General features: G+C 38.4%; 1 protein-coding gene across 7 annotated transcripts in view; it reads right to left on the bottom strand.

Annotated features, from left to right (window-relative positions):
* LOC135215322 (alpha-2-macroglobulin-like) overlaps positions 1 to 25,746 on the bottom strand; it is a 494,644-nt gene that overhangs the window by 302,236 nt on the left and 166,662 nt on the right. For all 7 annotated transcript variants that reach the window (XM_064250089.1, XM_064250270.1, XM_064249915.1 and 4 more), the window contains exon 8: positions 18,190 to 18,333. In XM_064250089.1, coding sequence (XP_064106159.1) covers positions 18,190 to 18,333 — 144 coding nt within the window. The remainder of the gene's footprint in view (positions 1 to 18,189; positions 18,334 to 25,746) is intronic.

Here is a 25,746-nt window from a genome sequence, read left to right as displayed (position 1 = left end):
TGGAAATTTGAGGGCTTCTAAGGGTTTTAGGTAGTGCCATTTGAAAACTGTCAGAGATTTCCAGCCTGTATATTTCTTAAGATCGTCAAAATTCATGTGTTGGAAATAATTAATAGATGTGGCCACCGCCCTAACATCGTGGGCCCGAGGAAAGGACTCTGGATTGGCCTGTTTAATGAAGTATAAAATTTGTTGCCTGAAAAATAATGTACCACCTTCCTTCCTAATGAACAACGGGCCTGAAGATTTCAGAGTTGTTCTGCTTAGGTAGGCTCTTAATGAGTTGACAGGACAAAGGGAAATGTCTTGAGGTAGTGGTAGGATTTTCCACGAGGACCATCTGTCCTGTGGATCTTCATTTTTGGCTAGAAAATGGCGATCTGGGATAAGAGGACTTCCCTGAGGGGAGGAACTCAATGTGGCCTGGTTCCCTTGATAAGGCTGACAGTTCTGATGTTCTAGCTCCGGAGGCTAAACTTAATAAAAATAGGGTTTTCCTCAGGAGGGTTATATAATTGCAAGAGTCATTGTTAATGTCCGAGGCCAGTTTGAGGACATCATTTAGGAACCAAGAGACTGATTTAGGTCTCGTTGATGGTCTTAATCTAGCACAAGCTTTTGGTATGGACGTAAAGTACGAATCCGTAAGGTCTATGCTAAAACCAAATTGGAAGATCTTTTTAAGAGCTGATTTGGTCATAGTGATAGTGCTTGCTGCAAAACCTTTCACAAACAATGATCTGAAGAAGTTATGGCTAGGTTCATTGTCATGACTTGGGAATTTGACATCTTAAGGAACTCTGCTGGTTTCATTGACAGGAATGAATTCATATTGCTGGAGTAGTAAGATTCCTTTTTCTTTATCTGATTCCCAATAATGAGATGATTTCTGGGGATCAATTTTCTGCATTCCTCATAGCTGCGAATTTCAGGAAATCCATAAAGTTAGGGTTTTCTGAATTCTTGAGGAAGCGGACACAGTCTGAGTTTGCACTAACTGGGTTAGTTTGGGGTTGGGAATCCGTAGTGGTCGGAGTCTCAACTCTAGGAGTAGAGGGAACCAATTGCTCTTGGGCCAGTTGGGAGCTACTAGAGCTACTTGGCCTTGAATGTCCTGAGTTTATCTAAAACTTTCATGAGAAGGTTCACCGGAGGAAGAGGTAAATATTCTTCCATTTGTTCCAATCGAGGATCATTGCATCCGTAGCGTATGCTAGAGGATCGAGGTTGGGTGCCACGTAACAAGGGAGTTTGTGGTTTGACTCCGTGGCGAAGAGGTCTACTTGGAGTCCGGGGACTTGTAGATGATCCATTGATAATGAACTCCTGTCCAGTGTCCACTCCGATTCCAACGGAGCGGAGCGAGATAGAGCGTCTGCTACTACGTTCTTGACTCCTGCCAGGTGAGTGGCTGACAGGTGCCATTTGTTTTGTTTGCCAGAGAGAAGATGGCTATCATGACATGGTTCAAGTGGCTTGATTTGGATCCGCCCATGTTGATGCAGTGTACTACTACTGCACTGTCCAGAACTAGTTTGAAATGTGAGTTCTTGGGCGGACGGAGTCGTTTCAGTGTGAGGAATACTGCCATGACCTCCAGTACATTAATATGTAGCTGGCGGAATGTTAACGACCAAGTTCCTTGAGCTTTTTCGTACTGGGAGTATCCTCCCCACCCTGTTTAGTGAGGCGTCTGTGTGGATCACTAATGATGGAGGAGGGAACTGTAGAGGAATTGCTTTTGAAAGATTCTTTGTCTCCGTCCATGGGCGAAGACGTTTCCGTAAGATCGCTGGGATAGAGGCTAGTTTGTCCCTTGATCTGCAATTCACTCTTGAGCGCCATACTCTGTTATATCTTTGATTTTGGCTCTGAGCAGAACGTCTGTGACTGATGCAACTGGAGTGAGCCCCCAGGATCCTCTCCTGGCACCTCTGGGTGATGTTTGTTGTGTTTGAGAAATTGTTTTGTAGCTCTTGCAATTTCTTTCCTTTTCAACGACGGAATTGATAGTGTGCGCGATTGCAAGTCCCACTGAAGGCCTAACCACTGGAATCGAGATTCCGGTGTTAGTCTGGACTTGGTTTTGTTTATTTGGAAACCTAAATGTTCCAGGAATTTGATCACTTTGACCGTGCTTCCTTGCATTCTTTGGGGTTCTTTCGCCCAAATAAGCCAATTGTCCAGATAAGCCACTAACATTATTCCCTGTTCCTTAGCTCTTGCACTACTGCTTCCGCCAATTTGGTGAAGATCCTGGGGGCTATGTTGAGCCGAATGGCTATTACTTTGAAGGAGTAGGATCTGTTGCCTAATTTGAAGCCTAGGAACGGACGGAAGTGTCTGGCTATGGGAACATGATAGTAGGCATCTGTAAGATCTATAGAGGTTGTGACGGCCCCACGGGGAAGTAAGGTCCGTACCTGTGAAACGGTCAGCATCCTGAACTTGTCGCAATGAATGTGTAAGTTTCAGATGGGACAAGTCTAAGATGATTCTTCGGTGGTTTTCCCAGTCTTTCTTTGGCACGGTGAACAAGCGTCCTTGAAATTTTAAATTGTTGACTCTTGAGACTACTCCTTTGAGAAGGAGGTCTTTGGTATACTCTACCAATTCCGTTGTTGGTGCTTGATAGAATGTTTGTTGGAGGAGGGCCCTCTAGCCAACTCCAACCTAGGCCTTTTGTCACTATACTTTGAGCCCAAGGGCTGAACCCCCACCGCTGGCGGAAGAGGTACAGCCTCCCTCCTACCTTGGGACTCTCACTGCTGGTTTGCCGAGGGGCGGCCACCTCTTGCTCCTCGGAAACCTCTTCCTCTGTTTGCAGCCCTGCCGAGAGGCACCTCTTGCTCTGCTACCTCTCGCAAACCTACTGAAAGCCTGAAAGTTCTGGCTTTCATAGTTGGAGTTGTAGGCTGGCGAAAAAAAAAAAAAGACAGCAAGGAGTATAGGGTTTGATGTTGCTGGGACTAGGGGTCAGGACCAAGGTATTGTTGCTGACCTCTTCGACGATGGTTGCCCTTGTGATGCTGGGACTGCCTGAAACAACGTCTGCTGAGAAGGCTGGAAGGGAGAGAACTTCCTTGGTTTCTTCTTGATCCTTTGGTTAGGACCAGAAAGATTCCTGCCTACGCTTTGCTACCAGTCCCCACCTGACTTTGAGGCACTGGTTAACCTTTGAAGCTTCATGAAGGACTTCTGGTACCACTGGTGCTGGGAAGAGGTCCGTTCCCCAAATTGAGGAAGCAATCAGTTTGTTCGGTTCATGGCGGATAGTAGCTTCCGCCAGAACGTGCTTCCTACAATTCCTCCTGGCTATGAGGAAGTCGTAAAGGTCACACTGCATGGTGTGCAGCAGACCTTTAGCCAAAACTTTAAACAATGGCTCTTGTTGGTATACAAGAGCCGTCATCTCCGCCATAGTCATGGAGGAAAGGGATCTCGCGAGCCTGGTCCGGGCGTCGTACTCCGTCTGGATGAGGGAGTCCAACAACCTAGGAAGTCTCTCACTAAAGAGAGAGGTGGCACAGTACGCCTTTAGTTTTCCTACTGAAAAAGTAGGAACTGCCCCCTCGAAGTACGTCTCGGAGCCTGGGACTAAGAGAGAGGTGGGTTCCGTCTCTCGAAGTTGAGCAGGGGCTCGTCTTTCAGGGCGGCCTGAAAGGTTGCTTCCACTACCTTAAGGGTCAGTGGTAGCGGAGTCCCTTCCACCGGAGTAAAATGGTGAAGGACTTCTAAAGGCTGTGATGCGGGTATTTTCACACCCCCATTCCTCCAGACTTCTCATTAGAGTCTGCTGTGCCTGTTCCCTCGGAAGGATCACTGTTTCCTTGGGAACTTTGTCTTCTCTCATCATTGCTGCTTCCGTTAGCCGGACGTAGCCAATGAATGGTGGTTGAAGGTCCCTGGGGTGGAACTCGAAGTCCTCACGCCTTCGAGTTCCTATGCCTTCGATGGTCAACATTCCGTTGACAAAGCGGGGCATATGAAGCAATCCTCCAAGGGTTGGCCGCCTTGAATTCCGGCAGTTGGCTGGAATCTGGCATTGGAAGAGGAGAAGGTGGCACAGTTAGGGGGGAACCTGCCGCGATCAAGGTTTGAATCCCGGCGATGGCATTCTCCTGAGCGGCCAGCCGTTCCACCAGCGATTGGATCGACTGGCCGGAAGACGTAACAGAACTGGAGAGCTGGGAGAGCACCGAGCCGACCTTGTTGTCAACCAAGGCCCCTACGATCACTCCCACCTGCTCCAGAATGTTTGCCGAAAAGGATTCGGGATCAAAAGGAGGGACTTGAGCCCGATCCTTACGTGATTTACGTTTGGGGGACCTCGACGCAGATGAAGAGGCCACCCTTGACCTAACTGTTCCGGGGTGGTGAGCCGGAGTTACAGTGTCTGCCAAGATGACCGATTTCTTGGGGAGAGACTTTTTAAGTTTCTCCTCGGTCGACTTAGCCTTGGGGATCACTGAAGCAACCTTAGGTCGGACAGACCGCTGGTCTTCAGTGAAGCCCCGGAAAGAAGTGGAAGTAGAAGGATCAGTGGAAGGTGATGGAGAAAGGGAACTCAGGAAAGGGCCCTGAGAACCCACAGAACAGCGCCCCTTACCCCTACTACCCCTTTGACCTGTATACCCATGGAGTCAATAGCCATGGGTTCGACGTCGAGGTTCATTGCCGCAACGTCTTCTGCTACGTCCTATGGGAAACTCCCCATCCTGAAGGGAGATCATGACCTGGAGGTCGGCCAGCAAAGGGGCGGCCGCTATCGGGTCCGCACCACTGATCCTTTTTTGGCTCCTGGGAATACTAGGTCCGCCATGTCCTGGGTAAGAATGTAGGGGCGGCCCTTCGAATTCCGGCCAAAACCCCCTACCCATGCTTTGAGAGTAGACAAAGCCTTCTTCTCCTCATCAGAACCCTGTAAGAAAGGTCTAGAGTTAGGGAGAGGATAGGGGAGGAATGTCTGTTGTGTTGAGACTATGTGAATATGTGTCCCATATGTGAAAGGTATAATATAATAACAAGTATTCCAGGTGATGAATGAATGAAGGAAGTGCTAAGAAAACTTACTACTAGTGAGGCATCGCCTACTAGCAAGTAGCAGGTTTGGCAGGCTTCGTGGTGCCAAACTCTAAAATCCTCCACTTTCACTGCACATCCTGCATGAGAGCGGCATACTATATGGCCGCACAGGGTCTTGGAGGACGCACTGCACCCAATCTCCTGGCAGCACAACATCTGTAAGTCAAAGGATACATGAGTACCAGTGACAACCTCCGGTGGTATAAAATGCAAAAATATCCGTGGGTGCCGGAGTAGGACCGACGGATAGAGTTCTACATATGAGTGGCATGCCAAAGGAATGCCGGAGTAAGCTCTAATGCTCGCTCCGTATGAATATACGTAGAAAAGTTACGAGGGGGGAAGAAAGTCTCTGCCTCTGCCTAAGCTCACTTGTATATGGTTAAAAATAGACTCCGTAGGGCCCGGAGTTAATTAATATTGAGTGAGCAATGTCAAACTTCTAACGAAGCAAGGGATTGCAAGAGGCGGAAATAAAAAAACCCCCGGAGTAACGCAAAAGGTTTTAAACAATAAATTAGAATAAAAGTAAAAACCCATCATATCAGTAAGTGCTCGTGTAAACTATCCTAAGTGGATAGGCACCCAGTGGTTCCCTCCCCCCTCTCTATGTTCGGTAGCGGCGGATAGACACCTGCCGGACTGAACTGGGGGGGAAAGGGTAGGGAAGTACGTGGGGTAGGGGAGCCCTCCCCCTGACGTGGCCAAGTTAAGGACGGAAGAAGTAGGGGCGGGAGGAGGTCCCGAAGCCCCGAGGACACATGACGAGTGAACACCAGTAGGGGGGAGCTCCCCACCACCCGCCCCGTGAGTCACCCCCTCTCTCATGCAGACTCGGACGCTAGCTGTGAGAAACGAGTCATCACCCATCGACCGTGGATGGCAATGTATGGAGGGGGGAAATGGGGGACGGGTGGGGGATCCCGTAACCGGGTGGCTCACCGCGATCGACCAGTGGTCTTCTCAGCCAGGTGATAAACACGAGGTGGGGAAGAGCCGTCGGAACAACATCAATATCACTGATATATATAGGATTACTTATAATAAATCATCAAATAATAAAAATAAAAGCGATATCTTAAGCTAGACTAACACGGGGAACACGAAGCTAATCAATCAGAAGAATAGGCTAATCGCCGATCCGAAGAAAGGGGTATGTTAGCCTAATCAACCTCTAGTTCAAGAAAACGGGGGGGTAGGCCGTACTAATCACAATCGACAATTGGGGTATGAAAGCCTAACCTAACGGTAAAAATAGTATAACAGGGTAAGCTAATCGCCATACCGAAGCATGGTGTATGTTAGCCCAACCTAGTACCTACAATATTATTAATTGGTAATCAGGAACTAGAGAAGGTAAGAGGGAACATCAGAATAATAAGATAACTCTCAAAACCATGACTGATAAAAAGTACTAACAACGTAAGGCGTAGCTAGACTAAGGTCCGAAACGTGCGGTCGGAGCGTGCCCCGTGGAGGCCTAACTAATAAGCTAACTGCATAAAAGATATAGAGACTATGTGTAAGTAACCCTATCTAAAGTACTGTGAGAAGGGAAATCCCTAACGGTATGGAAGACCGAAAGAGAACCCGTACCGCCATGCGGTCGAGGGGCATACCGGCCGATAAGGCTCCGAATATATATAAAAAACACGAAGATCATCATAAAATGAGAACAGTAACCCCAAACAGTACTTAACTTAGAAGCAGAAGCTGAAGACATCTTGAAATAAAAGATAAATCCAGAATAAGCGAATACACAGCACAGAAAAATTTTAATGTGTGATGGTAAAGTGCGCTATCGAAGGAATGACGTCTCAGGCATCGGAGGCGCTCACGGTAGTAGTAGACCGGGAGCTGTAGCACGGCTCCTCCGTAGTTCGGGGTTTTGTCGAAGGAAGAAGCTAAATGGCAAGGGACCTCTGGTAGTGATTCCACTCGCTCCTTATATACCGACACTTCTATTAGAGGTGAGCGAGCCATTTATCTTGGCATTATATTGTATCTTTTTTCTCTAGGATGAATAGCAATATTTATTCCTAAGAAATAGTATCCAAGGAACCATTTCACAGGGCGACACAGGTTAAGCCCAGAAAGTTTATTATATTTCGACTAATATAAACTTCTTTCCAATATATTTTCTTCATTATGGTATCTGTGAATACTTGGCATTGAAACAGACTCCTCTAAACAAAATAGGGCAACTGTAGATGTACTGCCCATCATCAACCGACAAGGTTCCTCTTGAAAAACTGAAGGCATAAAGATCCAGAGGTTTTCCAGTAAAAAATGGTAGACAGCTCCAATCCTTAGAATACATCCATGATGGCTCATAGAGGCCACTCCATGAAGGCAACCCTGAAGAACTGGTGTGTGCTGGAATAAGACATCAACTCTAGAACCATCAATCTGTCACTGCAAAACATAACTTTCACAAAACTGCGAAGAATTATCCCCAAAACCCGACATCTGCCACCCAAGAACTGCTAACATAACACCACCAAAACAAAACCAACGTCTAAAACTGGATATGCTAAACATAGGACAGCAGGACAGTCTATGAACCTACATCAAGTGCTGAATATCTACCATATATCTTATAGTATACAGTAGTGCCTCAGGTTACGAAATTAATCCGTTCTAAAGCGCCCTTTGTAATCTGATTTTTTCGTATCCAGAACTACGTTTTACATGTAAATTGCCTAATTCATTCCAAGCCCTACAAAAACACCACAGTACATTTTATAATAAAGCTAAATTGAACAATAAATTAATGAAATACAACAATTTGGACCATTCAATACCTAACCTTCCCGTTACTGTACCTGTACATATTAATGTACCCTGTACATTAATATGTACAGGGTACAAGAAATACTGTACGTACATGTACGTACATATGTAGTAAAATGTGGAACCTTGCATTTCGAGTGAGGCGATGTCCGAAAGTGGCGACAGAGGAGGAGGACAAACGGCAGAAAACATGAACACTCATGATGCATCAGTCTTTCTTTGACTGCCTTGGAGAGTAAACGCTTTTGAAATTCATTAAACATTCTAAGGATTTCCGTGATTTTATTATTTACCTTAACCACAGTTCCTCATAAACATCAAAATTGGAACAACTGAAAATGTAAATTATTGAAAAAATTTCCTTAATTGATTTACTAGCTGACTAACCAGGAGCTGCCCGGGAAATCTTTGATTACATTCGATAAACTCTCTCTTTCCTCTTCCTGTTAAGATAGTTGTTTCTTCCCCCAGTCCCCCTTTTGGGGTGAACGTGGACTTAAGGGCTTCTGGAGTGTCACTATTCTTCTCAGCAATCTCATAAACTATTGATTAGACACTATCTGCCATTTTTGGTTGTTCTTACATGTTAAATGCCCCCTTCTCACCCCCTCTTCCAATCAGGGCTGAACTTGGACTTGAGGGCCATCAGGAGTGTCACAATTCACATCCGCAACCTCAAATACTATGGATCAGACACTAATATCTGTTGTTTTCAGATATTTTTACATCAACCACTTCTGACCCCGCTTCCTATCAGTGCTGAACCTGAACTTGAAGGGTATCGGGAGGGACACCATTCATCTCAGTGAGCTCGAAAACTAGGGATTAGGCACTAATATCTATCTTTTTCTATTATTTTTACGTCACCTTTTCCCAACCCCTTTCCTATTGGAGATGAACTTGGACTGTTAAAGGCCATCGGGAGGATCACTATTCTTCTCAACGACCTCTAAGACTATGGATTAGACACCAATATCTGTTGCTTTAATTAGCTTTACATGTCATCCCCTTCCCACCCCCCATTTCCTCTCAATGCTGAACTTGGACTTCAAGGGCCTCAGGAGAATCACAATTCTTCTCAGCAACCTCGTAAACTATGGATTAGGCACTAATATCTGTTGTTTATGGTTATTCTTACATTACCCCTTTCCCACCCACTTCTCACCCCTCCTTCCTATCAGGGCAGAACATGGACTAAAAGGGTATCGGGAGTGACGTTATTCATTCAGCGACCTCGAAAACTATGGATTAGACACTAATATCAGTTATTTTCACGTCACCCCCTTCTGACCCCGCTTCTTATCAGGGCTGAATTTGGAGTTGAAGGGTATTGGGAGTGTCACTAATCATCTCAGTGACCTCGTAAACTATGGATGGATGGATGGATGTATGATATTTAGGGTTAAAGCCCAGGCACTGGGGCCAAGAAGGCCATTCAGTGCCGTAATGAAGGTTAAATAAGTTGAATTATAGTAAATGAATGAATGAATTAGTGAAAGAAATGATTCACAAAACTAGACGTAACTAATAAATAAATTAAAAATATGAATTTTAATGAATGGAGTAATATATATTAAAAATAGTTTAATGTCTTTAAAAATCTGTATATGATTTATAAAAATTTATCTAAATATTATTAAAAATTTCTATATTTTAAAAAGGAGATGAGATCAGAAATGTCTGCTTCATCTCCCAAGATATTTGAGAGGGATTTACCCTGGAAATATCTTTCCCTTTGGTTTAAAGTATCTGGGGCAAACCATCAGAATGTGCTCCACTGTTTGTATCTCGCCACAGTAAGCACACACTGGTGGGCTGCTTCCTTCTAAAATAAACTGATGGGTTAAATAAGTGTGCCCAATCCTTAACCTCGTTAAAATAACCTCTGCTCGTCTGTCAAGCTGGAATGACGAAGGCCACGGCTGTATATTTTTCCTAATATTTCTGTACTTACTGTTATTGGCAAGAAGAGGAGAAGTCCACCTTTCTTGCCACTTACTTAATACATAAGACCTAATAGGACCTTTCAGGTCTGTATGAGGCACTTTCCTGAAGGTTGTTTCTGGCAGAGCGCTTAGCAGCTTTTGCTTCCCTGTCTGCAGTCTCGTTTCCGTGAATCCCCACGTGAGAAGGAACCCAACAGAAAGAGACCGACTTATGCAGACAATATATACGAAAAAGTGACTCTTGAAGTTTTTGGATTAATGGATGAAAGCTATTAAATCTTTTGATAGCTTCTAAAGTGCTTTTAGAATCCGAGTATAGACAAAATTAGTGTCACTACTTTGAAGAACTAAATCTACGGCAGAGACTATGGCTGTTAATTCGGCAGTGAATATTGATGCAAAGTCAGGTAATTTAGCTGTATATGCTGTATCACCAAGGATAACAGCACACCCAACACCACTATCTGACTTTGATCCATCTGTATAAATCTTCACATAATTGGCATGGGTAACGTCGTGCTCTAAGAATTTTCCCCTAATCTCTTCTTCAGTACAATCCTTCTTCTTAAATGATTTCTTGCATACTAATGCTTCAGGAATAAGCCATGGAGGATTTACAGGATGTTTTACTTCCAGGACTTTCTGGGATTTGAGATGGTTATCCCTAACATCCTCATTCAGTCGAATTTGGAATGGTTTACAAGCTCTTGTACCAGAGAAATTCTGTGAGTCTGTTTCCTTAAGTACTTGAAAGGAGGAATTTTTGGGAGCACTTTTCATTCTAGCCACATATCGCAACCCTAGCTCTTGCCTTCTTAGATCTAGGGGAAGATGATCTGTGTCGACATATATGCTTTCAACAAGAGAAGTTCTAAAAGCCCCTGAGCATATTCTCAACCCCATGCTCTGTACAACATCCAATTCCTTTAGCTTGGTTTTACAAGCTGAGGAATAGATCTGACAGCCATAGTCTAGCTTGGAGCAACACAGCGAGTCATATAGCCTCAAAAGGGTTTTTTATCAGCCCCCCAACTAAAACTAGAAACAACCTTTAAAATATTCAAAGATTTTTTCACATTAATCTTTAGGGCATTAATGTGGCTGGCCCATGTTAATTTGTGGTCAATAATCATCCCCAGAAATTCGTAAACTATGGATTAGGCACTAATATCTGTTGTTTATGATTATTCTTACATGTTACTCCCTTCCCACCAACTTCTCACATCCCCCTTCCTATCAGGGTAGAACACAGACCTAAAGGGCACTGAGGTCACTATTCTTCTCAGCAACCTCAAAACTATGGATTAGACACTATCTGTCATTTTCTATAATCTTTACATTCCCCCCCTTCTTACACCCCTACCCACTTTGGTGACAGTGATGCCTCAAATCCACAGTGTTCATTCCCAGATGGTAAGTATAGTAGGTATGACAAGTTTGATTAAATTGATCAATGTGTTTCAAAGTGTATGCGGAACATACACACACACACATATATCCATTTATTTATAAATATATATATATATATATATATATTAATATATATATAATATATATATATATTATATATAATGTATATATATGTATGTATATATAGTATATATATGTATAGGTATATATATATATATATATATTATTATATATTATATATAATATATATAATATATAATATGATATATGTATATATAATGTATAGTAATATATATATATATATATATATATATATATATATATATATATATATATATATATATATATATATATAGGATATATATATATATATATATATATATATATATATATATATATATATATATATATATATAATATATATATATATTATATATATATATTTCTAAAAGTTCACAGTTGTTGCTGGTCATACTCTGGACACTCACACAACACATCTGACCATTATCATCACCTTTCACTCTGTGCACTAGGAAGCAGGACTACATGGGCTGCTCATTAGCTGTCCATGTGTCAGACGAGAATGGCCTATTCTTAGATGTCAGAATTACTTGTGCATGTCTGTCTCTCTGATATGATGAACTCCATTTTCCAACACAGTGTTTTATCCATTTCAATTTATTATTTATAGGTTCCTCGTTCCATATATTTTGCCATTTATTTACAGATTGTTTTTTTTATATCTTACAGTCACTAACAGGGATGTTTATATTTGCTCTTGTCATGTGGACTACTTCTTTAGCTGTTTAATCAGCCTCTTCAATTCCTTTAATCCCTACATGGGCAGGGATCCAACATACATATTTCAATATTTTTCCATTTTTATATAACTTCTGGAGTTGAAAAATTAATGTTTTACAACATTATATTTTGGATTGTAACTTTGGATGGCTTCTATAGCACTACTTGAGTCGCTATAAATCACAAAATTATTAAATGCTGCTTTTGATTATTTCTATGGCTGATGTACATAGCTCAGCTGTAAATACTAATGCATTGCTATGTAGAGAGAAGTGATAAATTTTGTCTTGGGATACTGCAGCATATTCCACTCCATACTCTGATTTAGATCTGTCTGTGTATATTGTGTAATTGTGGACTTTTTTGTTTTTTTCTTATATGCTCTATTATATGTTATTTATGGTGTTCTAGGTATATGAGTGACTATTTGATAAATATTTTAAATGTATGCAAATTTTAATTTTACATATTTATATTCAAAGGAAGAGGTAATTTTACTATTGAAGGTAACTGTATGTTTATATTCAGTGACTCAAACAATCTTGTAGCTATAATTGGGAAACATGGTAAATGACTTAATAAATACATCTCTTACTTCAAATAATTCTTTGGTTGGTGAATCACTTGACTGAATTCTCAGGGCACTGGCTTTGGTGATGACCTAAAGGCTCCTGAACATATTATAAGGCCTTCATTATGAACTTGGTCTAACATTTTCAGCATTGCATCTGATGCTGAGCCATATATTTCACTTCTATAGTCAATGATAGACAACACTATTGCTTTTATAAAGTACAGTAAGGTTGTGTCTATCGGCTCCCCCAGTAGTGTTCAATAATTTTTTTAATTAGATTTAATGTGCTTTTACATTCTGACTTAATGCATGTTATGTGAGCTTTCCCATTTAGGCAAGTATCAAATACTAATCCTAAAAATTCTGCAGCTTGGCAAATTGGTTTTGTTTGTTTGTTTGTATGGTGTTTTTACGTTGCATGGAACCAGTGGTTATTCAGCAATGGGACCAATTGATATACAATGATTTCTGATTTTTAAATCTATTTCTTCACCTTTCTTCCACTTTTTATCTTTATATAAAACACGAATGCTTGTGTCTATGTATTGATAATTTAAAGCCTATAGGTGAGATCCATTCATCTATTCTTATTATAGCTTTATTAATTATTCGCTCTGTATGTTTTATGCGAGATGCTGAAAAATATACGGGAAAATCATCCATATACAGGTTACATTTTATTCCAGTAGGTAAATATTACTGATATGTACGTACGTATTGCTAAAGTAAACAGTGCGCCAATTAGGACGCTTTCTTGTGGAAACTCCATTTTCAAGTGGAAATGTTCTGGAAATAAACATCAACAATTCTCACCTGAAAACTGCAATCTGTCAAAAAGCTTTGGATTAACCTAAGTAGATGTTGATGGGTGTTGTTTTTTTGTAATTTTTAAAATTTAGTATACCTCCAGGTAGTATCGTATGCCTTTTCAATATATATACATATAAAAAAGACAGGTACCTTAAATTGTCTTCGTTCAAATCCTCTATGTATATGGTCTTCCAAGTTAGAGAGAGAATCTAATGTAGATCTGTTACATTGTAACCCAAATTGAGTGGAATTCAAAATTTGAATTTCTCTTGAGTGCCATTTTAGTTGAGCATTTACAATTTACTCTAGTAATTTGCTTAAGCAACTTGCTAAAGAAATTAAATTATAATTATTTACATTATCTGTATCCTTTCCTGGTTTGGGGATGAAAATTATTTTAGCTTTACCCCATTCATTTGAAAATAAATTTTTAAGACATGAATTATTTTAAAACTGTAATAAGTACTATGACTTTGCCTCCAGGAGCAGATTTATTGCTGTTCAACAGAGCATATTCCAACAGAGCATATTCCAACAGAGCATATTCGAACTCTTCCATATTACATTTGCTACTGTAATATATTATATACTTTTTATTGTTTCAAACTTTATTGTTATTAATTTTAGATTATTTTTTTGTGCGGAAGTGTTCATCCAAATTTCTATCACTACTACTTAGATTTGCTAAGTTTTCTCCGATTACATTACTATTTTCTTTTGGATCAAGTATTCTTTTTCCATCTTTTAGTATGGCATGTCTAGGTAGTTTAACATGGGTACCATTTATTTTTCTGAATTTTTCCCATAATTTTTGTATGGGAGTATTATAAGAGATAGTATTTGATACATATTTCATCCATGAAATTATTCTTTATTTTTGCATTTTTTAACATATGCTTACTTCTATGCTTACTTGGTATATTGTACTATACCTCACAATTTTGAACGAGGGGATATTTCTTTTTTTAATGAGTCCAAGAGAATACTCTCTTTGATTGGTTCATCTGTTTTCAGGAAGCCTAATAGTATACCCTGAATGCTATTCATAGTTTTAAGTTTTTTAATTTTACGTTTATATTATCTATTGTGGTTATACACATATATGTAGTCCTCAGACTAACTCTTTGTTGTGGCTTCTATAAGGCACATCTTTTATCTGTCTAAATGACATTTCTGCTGCCGAGTGTCTGTTTAATAGGTCATTCTCTAACTGTAGACTGAAATTTTCCATTCTATTTCTAAGGTTAGAAACCTTAACCAACTTTCACTTTCAAAGAGGGAGTTGAAGTGAGTCAAGGTTGGGTAAAGGTGATATTTACTTCTGGGTTTGTTTTGTACTGGAGCGTAAGGTTCCTGTGTAATTACATTAGGATTTTGTTTTCCTCTAAAGAAAGGTTGTCATAGGAGATTCCAGCAGTTGTCAACTGTGCCGAGTCGCTACCATCAAAGGGCACAGGGGTACTTGAATCTTTTAAGTTACCTCTCATAAACATTGTAAAAAATAAATTAAAAAATAAACCTGAAAACCTTAAAAAGATATCATCAGCATTTCATGGAGTTTATTCTTCAACCAAATGGCACACGTGAGAATAAAATGCAGAGTCCTATCCCCAGAACAGGACCACCCTGGAATCCGTGGTCCAGTCCTGCAGAATACGTAGTTCTGACTGATATCTTTCAGATCCAAACATTATCGGGAAGTTGATGGTCCTATCATAGTTCCCACTATTTAGCTTCGGACATACCCCCATTCCAAGTTATATTTTTTCCTATTTATCAGATTCAATAAATTTTTGAAAAAGTGGAAAATTCCACAAAAATTAATCCAAATAAATATTTAACTCAGGAACAAATTCCTGGGGCTCGAGAGCCTCCTCACCAAGTCAAGGTGGTCCAAAGTCGATGGGGTCAAAACTTTTAAATGAAGAAAAGTAAATTCTCAATTTGATGTCAAGCTGTTTGCTTCTCTGAATATTTCATTCACTAACCCCCATACCTGGAACATTACCAAATCATTACAGCCCTAAAAACAAAAACCTTAGCAAAGCTGAGAGATTGAACTAATTTCTCTTCCGAAACACTCAAAATTAGGAGAGTATGACCAGTTAAGTAGTTCATAAGCACACAATCAAAATGTGGTGCAAACATTTACTTTTATTATTTAAAAGTAAATTTGTTTTCATAAGAAAATCGATTTCAATTAACAGTTGGCCTCTTACCTTGTCATCATGAAGGGCAACGTAGTCTCCTGTTCACTCTCAAGATTTAAAAAAGATTTAGTTCTTTCCACCTTACGATAAATATATCTTAATTGAAGACTGGGAGGAAGGTGAATGTCCCAATTCTTCTTTTCATGTTTCCTTCTTTGCCTCTGCTTTGTTTACTTTAAAGGTGTAAATAAGGTAAAGTGTTCTCTGTAAGTATATAACTTGGTCTGTTCTGGCCATTCAAACCATAGCACTCACTCTGTTAAGACTAAATCTTTTTGCTCTTGGTGAAGTGCTAGACCTACAACCCCATGCAAAATGGAGTGCAAATAGCCACTAAGCCAGATAAATCTCTCTTTTAGTCCTTTCTTTATCATAAATCTTTGCTGCCAAAATGACTTGTAATGTTACAGGTTGCCGAGAGGGAGCCTTTGCAAACTTGACACCGCTGTAAACACTGATGAGCCATTACAAAGATTGGAAGGTGGCCATCTTGGAAACATGCCCTAAGGCAACCCTGACCCCTCAGCTCAGGTTACCACATGGAGTCAAGGTTGCCATCTTAGCACTTTTCTGCTAGATCTGGTGCTTTTCTAAAAAATCTAGTGCTTAATTTTGTTGTCTCACACTTTTTATCAGAAAGCCAGAATTATAAAAAAATAATGGTGTAGAGAGTTTGACCCATAGGTCACAATCCATGGTTGTGAGTCAGTATGTCTATACAAGGGTAGCCTTGATTGCTTAACATTTTCTCTGATGATCCAGGTGTCATAACAAACACTGATTCTCAATGGAAAAAGATTCACCATATAAAGTGGTCTGAAAACCAAATTTCATTAACTTTTTGGGCTGAAGTTTCGAGTTATGAAGATGTATCCGGGGAAAACCCATTTGGCGAACTTGCAACCCTTGCTATATCTCTACTTTCTTTATCCCCATTCAAATTCCAAAGATCAATGATCATTTAGTCACCTGAACATTGTAGTAAAAAATACAAAATAGGATGAGTATAAAAGCATGAAATGCAATAGCATTCCGAATATGATATGGATTGTCCTTTCCCGCCCCCTCTCAATTACTTGATGATATATGAAAATCTGAGAAATAAAACTCAAGAGACTCTCATGTATCTACGTCAGATGCTGCTTATGAATTACACATGGAGAAGATAGACATTCCTGAATTATGCCTACATCACCAATAAAATTGTAAACAGTAACTGTCTACATTAAATTTCAGCATGTAGATTATATTGACAATTGCTCAACATAATTTTATCAATAGATAACACTATTTCAGCAACAAATAAATAAATGTTGCCATAACCATAAAAAAAATAAAGATGCAATTTAGTACATTCTAGCACTTCCTTAGTGCTTTTCTGAACCTCATCTGGTGCGTTTTGAAAATTTGAGATGGCAACCCTGCATAAAATCTTCCTTACTGACCCACTGGATGTGCTTTTGAGTGGATGATCAAATTCCTGCCTGAACAATGCTTTTGTTTTGCACAGATTTGATAAACCACACTCTACAATATAATATAATTAGTAAACCATTAAATGAAACTAAAAAAAATTATGCAAGGAGTGTCATACACGCATTACATTGTCCAGCTGACACAGGCAGGATAGTCCTCCTGTAAATCACATATGAGAGAGAGAGAGAGAGAGAGAGAGAGAGAGAGAGAGAGAGAGAGAGAGAGAGAGAGAGAGAGAGAGAGAGAGAATTCTGGATTATTTAAATTTTTTACTGCACACTGATTTGCTTGTAACAGACTTAGGAATTAATATTTTGTGAAAGATTAATGGAAATAAAATGTTTGTTACTTTTACACAGCTATTCCATTAATTTTCTAAGACTGCTAGATGCAATAACATACTATGTTTGGTGAATTAGAGTGGCAAAACTTTTTTGTGCTGCTCAAGTAATGTTAGAATTTTAGTACAATACGTAGTGTTAAATGTACAATGCTGTGACTGAAATACATATATGTACCTCCATGAGCTTTAATATAAAGTAAGGAATCATTTGAAGAATAATAATATAATGTTTACATATTTCAGGACGTACAAAACAGCCATTTTTGGTAAGTTAACAATGCTGGCAGTCTCATAGAAATTTGCCAAATAACAGTATTGTTTTAAAGAACTGTTTATATTTACATCCCAGTACATATACTGGTCAGCAATATCTATGTGTATGTAGACTACCGAGCACAACTGTAATATCTGGGATAGTAATCTATGGGGCTCCCAAGGTATACTTCTTGAGAATCTTTTTTTTTTCTCAATCTCCTCTTTAGAACCATATCCAGACTGGTACAAAGAGCCTACTATGTGAAGTAGTCCTACATATACATGGATATCACATGGAAAAAAAATAAATAAAAAACTGCTATGCAAAGCAAGGGAATCAAATTTTGAGGGTTGTCATTATTTTGTGCACCTTTGCTGAATCAATATAGGCAAGATTTAAAAAAATAAACTCAATCTGTATGACTAAGTTCATATAGCAAATTGGTGTACTTGATATTTTGATGAATGAAATTAGATCATACTTACATAAATGCTCTCACTGATGTTATTTGGGACCAGGAATTCTAGGATTCCATCTGAGGTTGTTGACATGTTTTTGCAGACTGAGCCAGCACATACTTCCATCAATTCTTCTGAAGCAGGAGAACCATCTGGCCATTCAGCTTTAACCTGAAAAATAAAAACAGCTTAATAATGTTCTAAATTTATTTTTGGCAAAACATTTACAATCCAGCAAAAATAATACTAACTTCTGAAACGATTTCAATATCTCAAATTATGCTGACCATAGCTGCATAAATGCCTTTATTCCTAATATATGAAGGAATGCAGAGTAATTGCTTTGATTAAAAAAATTGGAAGGTAAGCAAACAGTGCAAGTTGCTTGAAGCATGTGTACGGAGAAAGAACAAATTATTCTAAAATTTCAATTAATACTGTTGATTCAGAGACAGCCAGGACTGTCAGCGTCAAATTATGAATTGTACAACATAACATACAGAAATCATTGAGAAGTTTCAATAGTACATGCAACGAACTAGTTCAGTTACAGAATTGCAAAATACAATTCTTCATATACAGTAGAGACCCGGTTCACGACCGTATTAGAACTCGACATAATCGGATTTCGCCACTAAATTTCCAATAAACTTTGTATCTGTTTTCAACCAAAAAACCAGTTTCCGACCCCTGACCATATGATGTTTGTAAACAAAACTGTTTCCGCCAGCCGCCGCTAGTTGGCGTCATCCAGTGCTACCAAATGTAGCATAATTTCATGTTTTTTAGCATAATTTGACCCAAGAATTGGAGCTTAGCATAATTTCTTTCACACTTAGGGTTCTAGTACAATTTTAGAATGTATTTTCACTAAAATTTTAAATAAAATGCAGAAAATTCCTCAATTTCATACACAGCTACAGTGAATGTATCTTCAAGTGAAATTGCCTCAAAAGCAGCACTAACAAATGAGTTAATTGCTAAGTTTGAACCCAACTAAGGAATGTTAAATTTTGTGAATATAAATAAACACCCACAGTGGCATGACAAACGATCAGTAAAGTGTTAATAATGTTTTTTCTTCATGAGTAAAGAATTACTTTTTTCCCTTTTTTAAGTTTTATTTTTTTCAGTTGTTATCAAAATTTTAATTATGTCTGAAGGGATTTTCACACAATTTTCAAGTATTTATTCATTGTGTATGTGATCTGTTAAAGAAAAATAGTGTTTCAGTGGCATGATAATGATCAAGTAATAAGTACGTATGTTTTTCTTCTTGAGTAGAGACTGGTTTGTTTGTTTACCTTTTTTTTAGTTTTAATTTTTCAGTAAATATCAGTAAATAACAAAATGTTATATTTGAAGTAATTTTCACACATTTTCAAGTATTTATTAATTGTTTATGTGACCTGTTAAAGAAAAATGGTTCTGAGTGGCATGATAATGATGCAGTAATAAGTAAAATTTGTTGTTTTTCTTCACATTTGTATGTGTGATCTTCACACATTTGTCAAATAGTATAATAGTGATTGCATATCAAATAGTGTACTAGTGATTGCATATGTGATCTATTAAAGAAAAATGGTGTTTTATTATGAGTTTCCTAACATGTAAAGATCATCAAATTATTAGTTATAATATTGTCTGTTCGTCACTTTGTATCATTTCACCTAATATATAAATGTTTTAAATTTCCATTACATCGTTGTTTTAGCTCAAATGCATTAGAGAAATGAGATAATGATAGATTAATAGCATAATTCTGGCACAAAATTGCACCATATTTGGCATAAATTCTTGCTTGGACCGACTAGCATAATTTAGCAAAACGGTTGGTAACACTGGTGACGCCACTCGACTCGGCATTGTTTAAAGTCCGCAACTAATGTTTACACACATTCAAACATGTGTCGTGTCTTGTACACCTTGCTCGCATTTCGTTTGCTTTTTCGGTGGTATCAACTCTATACGCAGTTACCTTTTGATTCATCATGGGTCCCAACATTACTACTGGCTATCTATTAAAACCTTTTGCTATTGTTAATCTCTGAAATAATGGAAAAGTGTTTACATGGCATATCGCGTTTTCCTTCTTCAAAATGTTTCCATTATTTCCAACTCCAAAATAAACCTTAAGTTTCGTCTATCCTCTCCTCTGCATGAAAGTGATGAGCGAAAAAAAGATTTAATCAAGCACCCTTGCTTGATTTTTTTTCAAGCGTAATATTCTAAAGCCATGCTCACACTTGAGGCGCGCGTTTCAGTAGCAAATGCAATACGTATTTAAGTGTTAGGTTTGGAGTGAAGGCAATGTTACATACGTAGGTTACGTGTGCGGTTCGGTAGCGAATGCAATCTTTAAGCTTTCTTACGCTTGCCGGTAAAGAAGAAGTTAGTCATAGCTTATATCAGAGAAGCCACTATGCCATATTAAGTGCGTAGTAATTAAGAAATTAAGAATCTTTTATGTCGTACTGTAATACGTAAATGTTTACGTGTAAGATTTGGTAGTGAAACCAGTTACATACGTAACATGTTCGGTTCGGTAGCAACGCAATCTAAGCTTTTTAAGCGTGCCAGTAAAGAAGAGCTTAGCCTTAGGTTAACTCAGAATCTGCTACGGTATACATTAATTATAGAAATTAAGTAGATTCTTTTATATCTACTGTAAAAATACGTCATTGTTTACGTGTGAAATTTGGTAGTGAAACCAATGTCACATACGTAACGTGTGCCGTTCGGTAGCGAACGCAATCTTAATCTTTGTTAAGCTTGCTGGTAAAGAGGAGGTTAGCCTTAGCTTAATCAGAGAAGCTGTTATGGTATAGAATAATTATAGAAATTAAGACGATTCTTTTATGTCTACTGTAAAAAGACGTCAATGTTTACGTATGAGGTCTGGTAGTGACACAGTTTACATATGCAACGCGTGCGCGGTAACGAACGCAATCTGTATGCTTCGTTTATAAGCGTCCTCGTAAAAAAAAAAAGTTGGCTTGATATTAAACTCAAGAGATGCTGGTACGTAATGGTATAGTAATTAAAGACATTAAGAAGATTATTTTACTTATACGTACGTATATATGTACCATGCAGTACCATAATAATTGTCAAAGTCCAATAAGCTTGAAACCAGCCCTGATATTGGATAATTTGCAGTAAAAGATGCACCTTTTTTATAAGGACATTTATGAAACAAAATCGTAAGTATCCTAACATTACATTTACTGAAAGATAATTTTCAAGCGATTTTGTATACAGTTTGCAGTCGACTCCGTAAAAGATTTACCATAAATTAATATCGAATGTAAACGTTTCTAGGCTTATAGCGAGATATGGTTTGTTTACTACCATAGTCCTGATATAAACCACTAGGGCTGCGCTATGGTTTGTTTACATCCTAAAATGCCGACTTACTGTAGGCAAACTTTTGCAAGTTTTTTTATAAATATGAATTGGGTTTAATTTTAATAGTTTATTAATTTACTGTAATAATTAGACTTGCTTTTCAATGTTTTTATTATGTTAGCAACACGTTTTATGCCTACCCACTGCACTACGTTCTACTTACTATTTACCTAGGTAGCCTATGGCGCTTGGTCAACAATCGGTTGGACGTAGGCTAGGCTAGTTTTCTTTTATACTGTATATTATACATTTACAATTATAAATATACGTTTAACATGATATTTATTTAACTTTTAACTTATTTAGTTGTAATTTACATGTAATGTATTGTATAAAAAGGCAAGGTTAGGGTAATAACTGATGGTCAAGAACGGATTAATCCATTTTCAGTTATTTCTTATGGGAAAACTTGATTCAGTTCTCGAAATAATCGATTTTCGACGCTCCTTCTGGAACGAATTATCGTCGAGAACTGAGGCTCTACTGTACTGGAAAAAAATAATGATATTAAGAGGTAATTTAGCCTCCCATCTGGTCTGCCACATACTGAGTGCTGACTCCAAAACACTATTGCAGTGTTACAATGTACGGCAGGTAGTTAAGACTGAATTACTTGTCAAATATCATGTCATCCTCATACATAATAAATGTCACGTTAAGACTACTTATGCGAAAATAAGCACAATTCATTATGTGAAAAGTCCCCCTTGAAGACTCTTGACATAGTGATCCATATGCATCTAATATTCATGAGGTTCAAAAAACTCTTACTTATTATTAGCACTAAACATCCAAGTCAAAATACATTAGGATGCTATTTCTATGCAATGAATCAAGTTTCTAAACTAGTATAAGGTGTAAGTAAGAAATTAAGGCATCTTCATAGGCATCCCGATAGAACTTCAATGTGCAAATTCTATTGGTGAATTTTTCATAAATTTTTATCAATGAATGAATAATGAACTCAAAACTGAATAATTATACATTGCTTTTCCAAAAGTTCAAATTTACTACAGATATCAATGAATTTGAGTTTTGCTCCACAACAATTTCACCTTATTCAGAGCCTCTAGTAAGTTAAGATTTATGCATAGTGCCCAATAGGTTGTCATTGGAGAAGTAAAGAGTGTGTGATAAAACAAGCTATGCTTTACAAAATTGTAATGTTTTAAAATACAGTACAAGTCCAATGGATCAGAATCAACAGAACCAACTGGGAGCCAGACTAGCAAAAAATTCTGGAACAAGAAACCACGAAATGGACCTTAAAAATATTATTTTAAATTAAGCCTTATTATGACATACAAAATCATTAATTATAAGTAAATTTATTGGGAAAAAATGATTACCCATATACTAGCCTAAGCAACTGCCTATTCATCAACAGAGCTCACTGTTCTCTCTATCACTAATGTGTGAGAGATTTCATAATTTTATCATTGCTAATTAGTAAAATATTTTTATAACAAAACAAGGTTTTATATATCCTTACCAAGTAATTAGTACATAACTATTAGTGTCTACTTTGAAATTCGTGGTAGCCCTCTTTTTCTTTGGGTGTAGGTAACTACCCTGCCCACTTTTAAGAAGTACTAGGTACAACACAGCTGAAGCTCTCAATTCATTTGTGTCCTATGTCCATAAGAGGAGGTGGGAAAGCTCCCATTATGTAATTACCTGGTATGTAAATAGGAAACCTTATTCTGTTATAAAAAATATCATTTTTATATAAGTAACTAACAAGTAATTTCACAGATGAATCCCACATTGACAAGAGGTGGGCTATGTGGACATATAGTACTCAAAAAACATTCAGAAAAGGAAATGAATTTGAAATACCTAAGTTCGCTAGTATTGTTAAATGCTTGTTGTAACCTTAGCTGGTGAGGGCTTCAGGAGGTAGATACTGCCTCTGGTCAGAGCTCATCTCGACCTGTAGTGGCATGGTTTTAGACCCCTGGGTCGCCTCTACTTAAGTGGGTGCTTTGTAACAAGGGAGTACTCTGAAGGCTGCTAAAGCCAACTATCCAACATATAAATGCCCTTGCCCTAGGCACAGTAAAACAGTAATGACTAGAAAAAATTTTACCTAGACCATATAAAAAATTTAATCATAATCCATCCGTAAAAATGATGACTGGAGGGCACTCCAGTACAGTACACAGTACCACCAGGCTTCCCAAGATGAGCTCATCAATCTTAAGGCTACGAGACACGTAAATAGGAGCAATACTTCTATCCTTCGTCCTCCAGTACCAAGCCACCCTTGGAGAATGGACCTAACATACTACAATTATCGTAGATTGTCTCTGCTTCATAAAGATAAAGTGCAGTGAACACTGACCTGCATCTCCAATATGTGGACTTCACAATCGTGGAGAGCAAGAGGCTATGTTTATTTCATGAGCCTTAACTTTAAATAATGGGAAGATGTCTGATGCCTTCTTGAACTCTTGAGTGACTCTGCAATCACATCTTTTAAAAGAAAGCCAAAGCTTTTATGGATAAAGCATGCAATGCATTCTTAACAGAACACCATAGATTCTGAGAAGGGTCTCTGATCTTTCTCATCCTTTCAAATAGTATACATAATGTTTCAGTGCTCTCTCCAGGAAAAAGACCCTCCCACATGCAATGCTAAGATTTTAAAATTTTATTTGACAATAAGCAAATTGAAACATTGGAATTGTTATACATTAGATGTAAAAAATGCATATTACAAGGTGACAAATTAAAAGAGAAGTACTCTATTTAAACCCACCTAGGGAAGATGGTTAGAGTGGATTATGGAAATTGAAGAAAACTGTTTATGGGCTCAAGGTCACAGCAAAAGCAGGGGATTGTTTGGTGGTAAAAGTAGTGGAGAAGCTTAAAGGCAAAAAATACCGGAGAGAAATCGGTGAATACGTGAGTCCGCAAATCCAGAGGGGGGTGTTTCACTGTAATAGTAGAGCTTAAGGAAAATAGATTTTGTCTTAATCAGTGGCAGTACAGTATATAAATTCTATAAGAGAACCAGAGGCTAGAAGATTTACAGGTAGTATAATAGTGTTAGGACAAAAGGAGTTAACAGAGTATAGATCAGTGGTAGGAAATACCATGCCTGAAATATCATATGATGTTAGTTAATTAAGTAAAGCTTTAAAGGAAGGAACGACTAAAGATATGAGAAAACTTATTAAAATTGTGAGAAAAACTAAGAACAAACTAATGGGAGAAGTTATAATAAATGAGTTGGAAGAAGAAAAGATTTATTGGGAAGCCTATACAGTAATACTTTGGGTTACGAACCGATTAGTATACGAATTTTTTAACTTACGAAGTGACGCCCTCATTCTGGAATACGAATTTCGCTTGGAATACGAATGCGCGAATTTCCATCATGGGAGGCCGCCTGATTTGTTTACATCGGATGAGTGTGGGATCTGCGAACGCATTTTTTTTCGGCCAAAACTTAACGCCTACTTTTGTTTTTACATCGGATGAGCGTGGGGTATCTGCGAATGCATTTTTTCGGCCAAAACTTAACGAGGGTCACGTGACTTCCTCCTACGCATCCCTTGACCCTTTTTAAACCATAACTCTTTCAATATCTCGCTGGCGGTAAGATTGAACGCATCTGTCCGTGATACGCTCTCAAATTTGCTTAGTGATTTGCGCACGTGTTGTGTTTCCGTGATAGTGCTTATACATTACTATTACCCAAATACTGAAAGACAATGGCTCCCAAGATGACGAAGGCAAGCAGCAAGAAGGAAAGCATAAGAAAGAAGGAGATGATTACAGTCGAAATGAAGAAGGAAATTATCCAAATGCATGATAAAGGTCGCAATCAACGATCTGCACTATTTTGAAGAAAAATGAAGAAATTAAAGCCAGTAAAGCATCAAAAGGTGTCACAGTATTGACGAAACAACGGCCTTATATTCTCGACGATGTAGAAAATTTGCTCATAGAAAAATATTTTTTCAAAATTGTGAAAGACAACATAGTGTTGCGTAAGCGTAAAATTAGTGATCGTAGTGAACGGTGCTCTCTAGAGAAAGAACCAGAAAGTCTTCCAGAAGTGTTCACGGAGGGAGATTTCCCCCCCAAGCCCTAACCCTCTCCTCCTCACCCTTCCCCTCCTCCCGTCTCCGTCAAGCCAGCAGCCACACTCGCCAAAGGTAAAGTTCA

The sequence above is a fragment of the Macrobrachium nipponense genome, chromosome 11 (genome assembly GCF_015104395.2).
Source record: "Macrobrachium nipponense isolate FS-2020 chromosome 11, ASM1510439v2, whole genome shotgun sequence".
In the NCBI taxonomy this organism is placed as follows: domain Eukaryota; kingdom Metazoa; phylum Arthropoda; class Malacostraca; order Decapoda; family Palaemonidae; genus Macrobrachium; species Macrobrachium nipponense.
The sequence above is the reverse complement of the archived record's forward strand: the minus strand, read 5'-3'. Positions and strand labels throughout refer to the sequence as shown.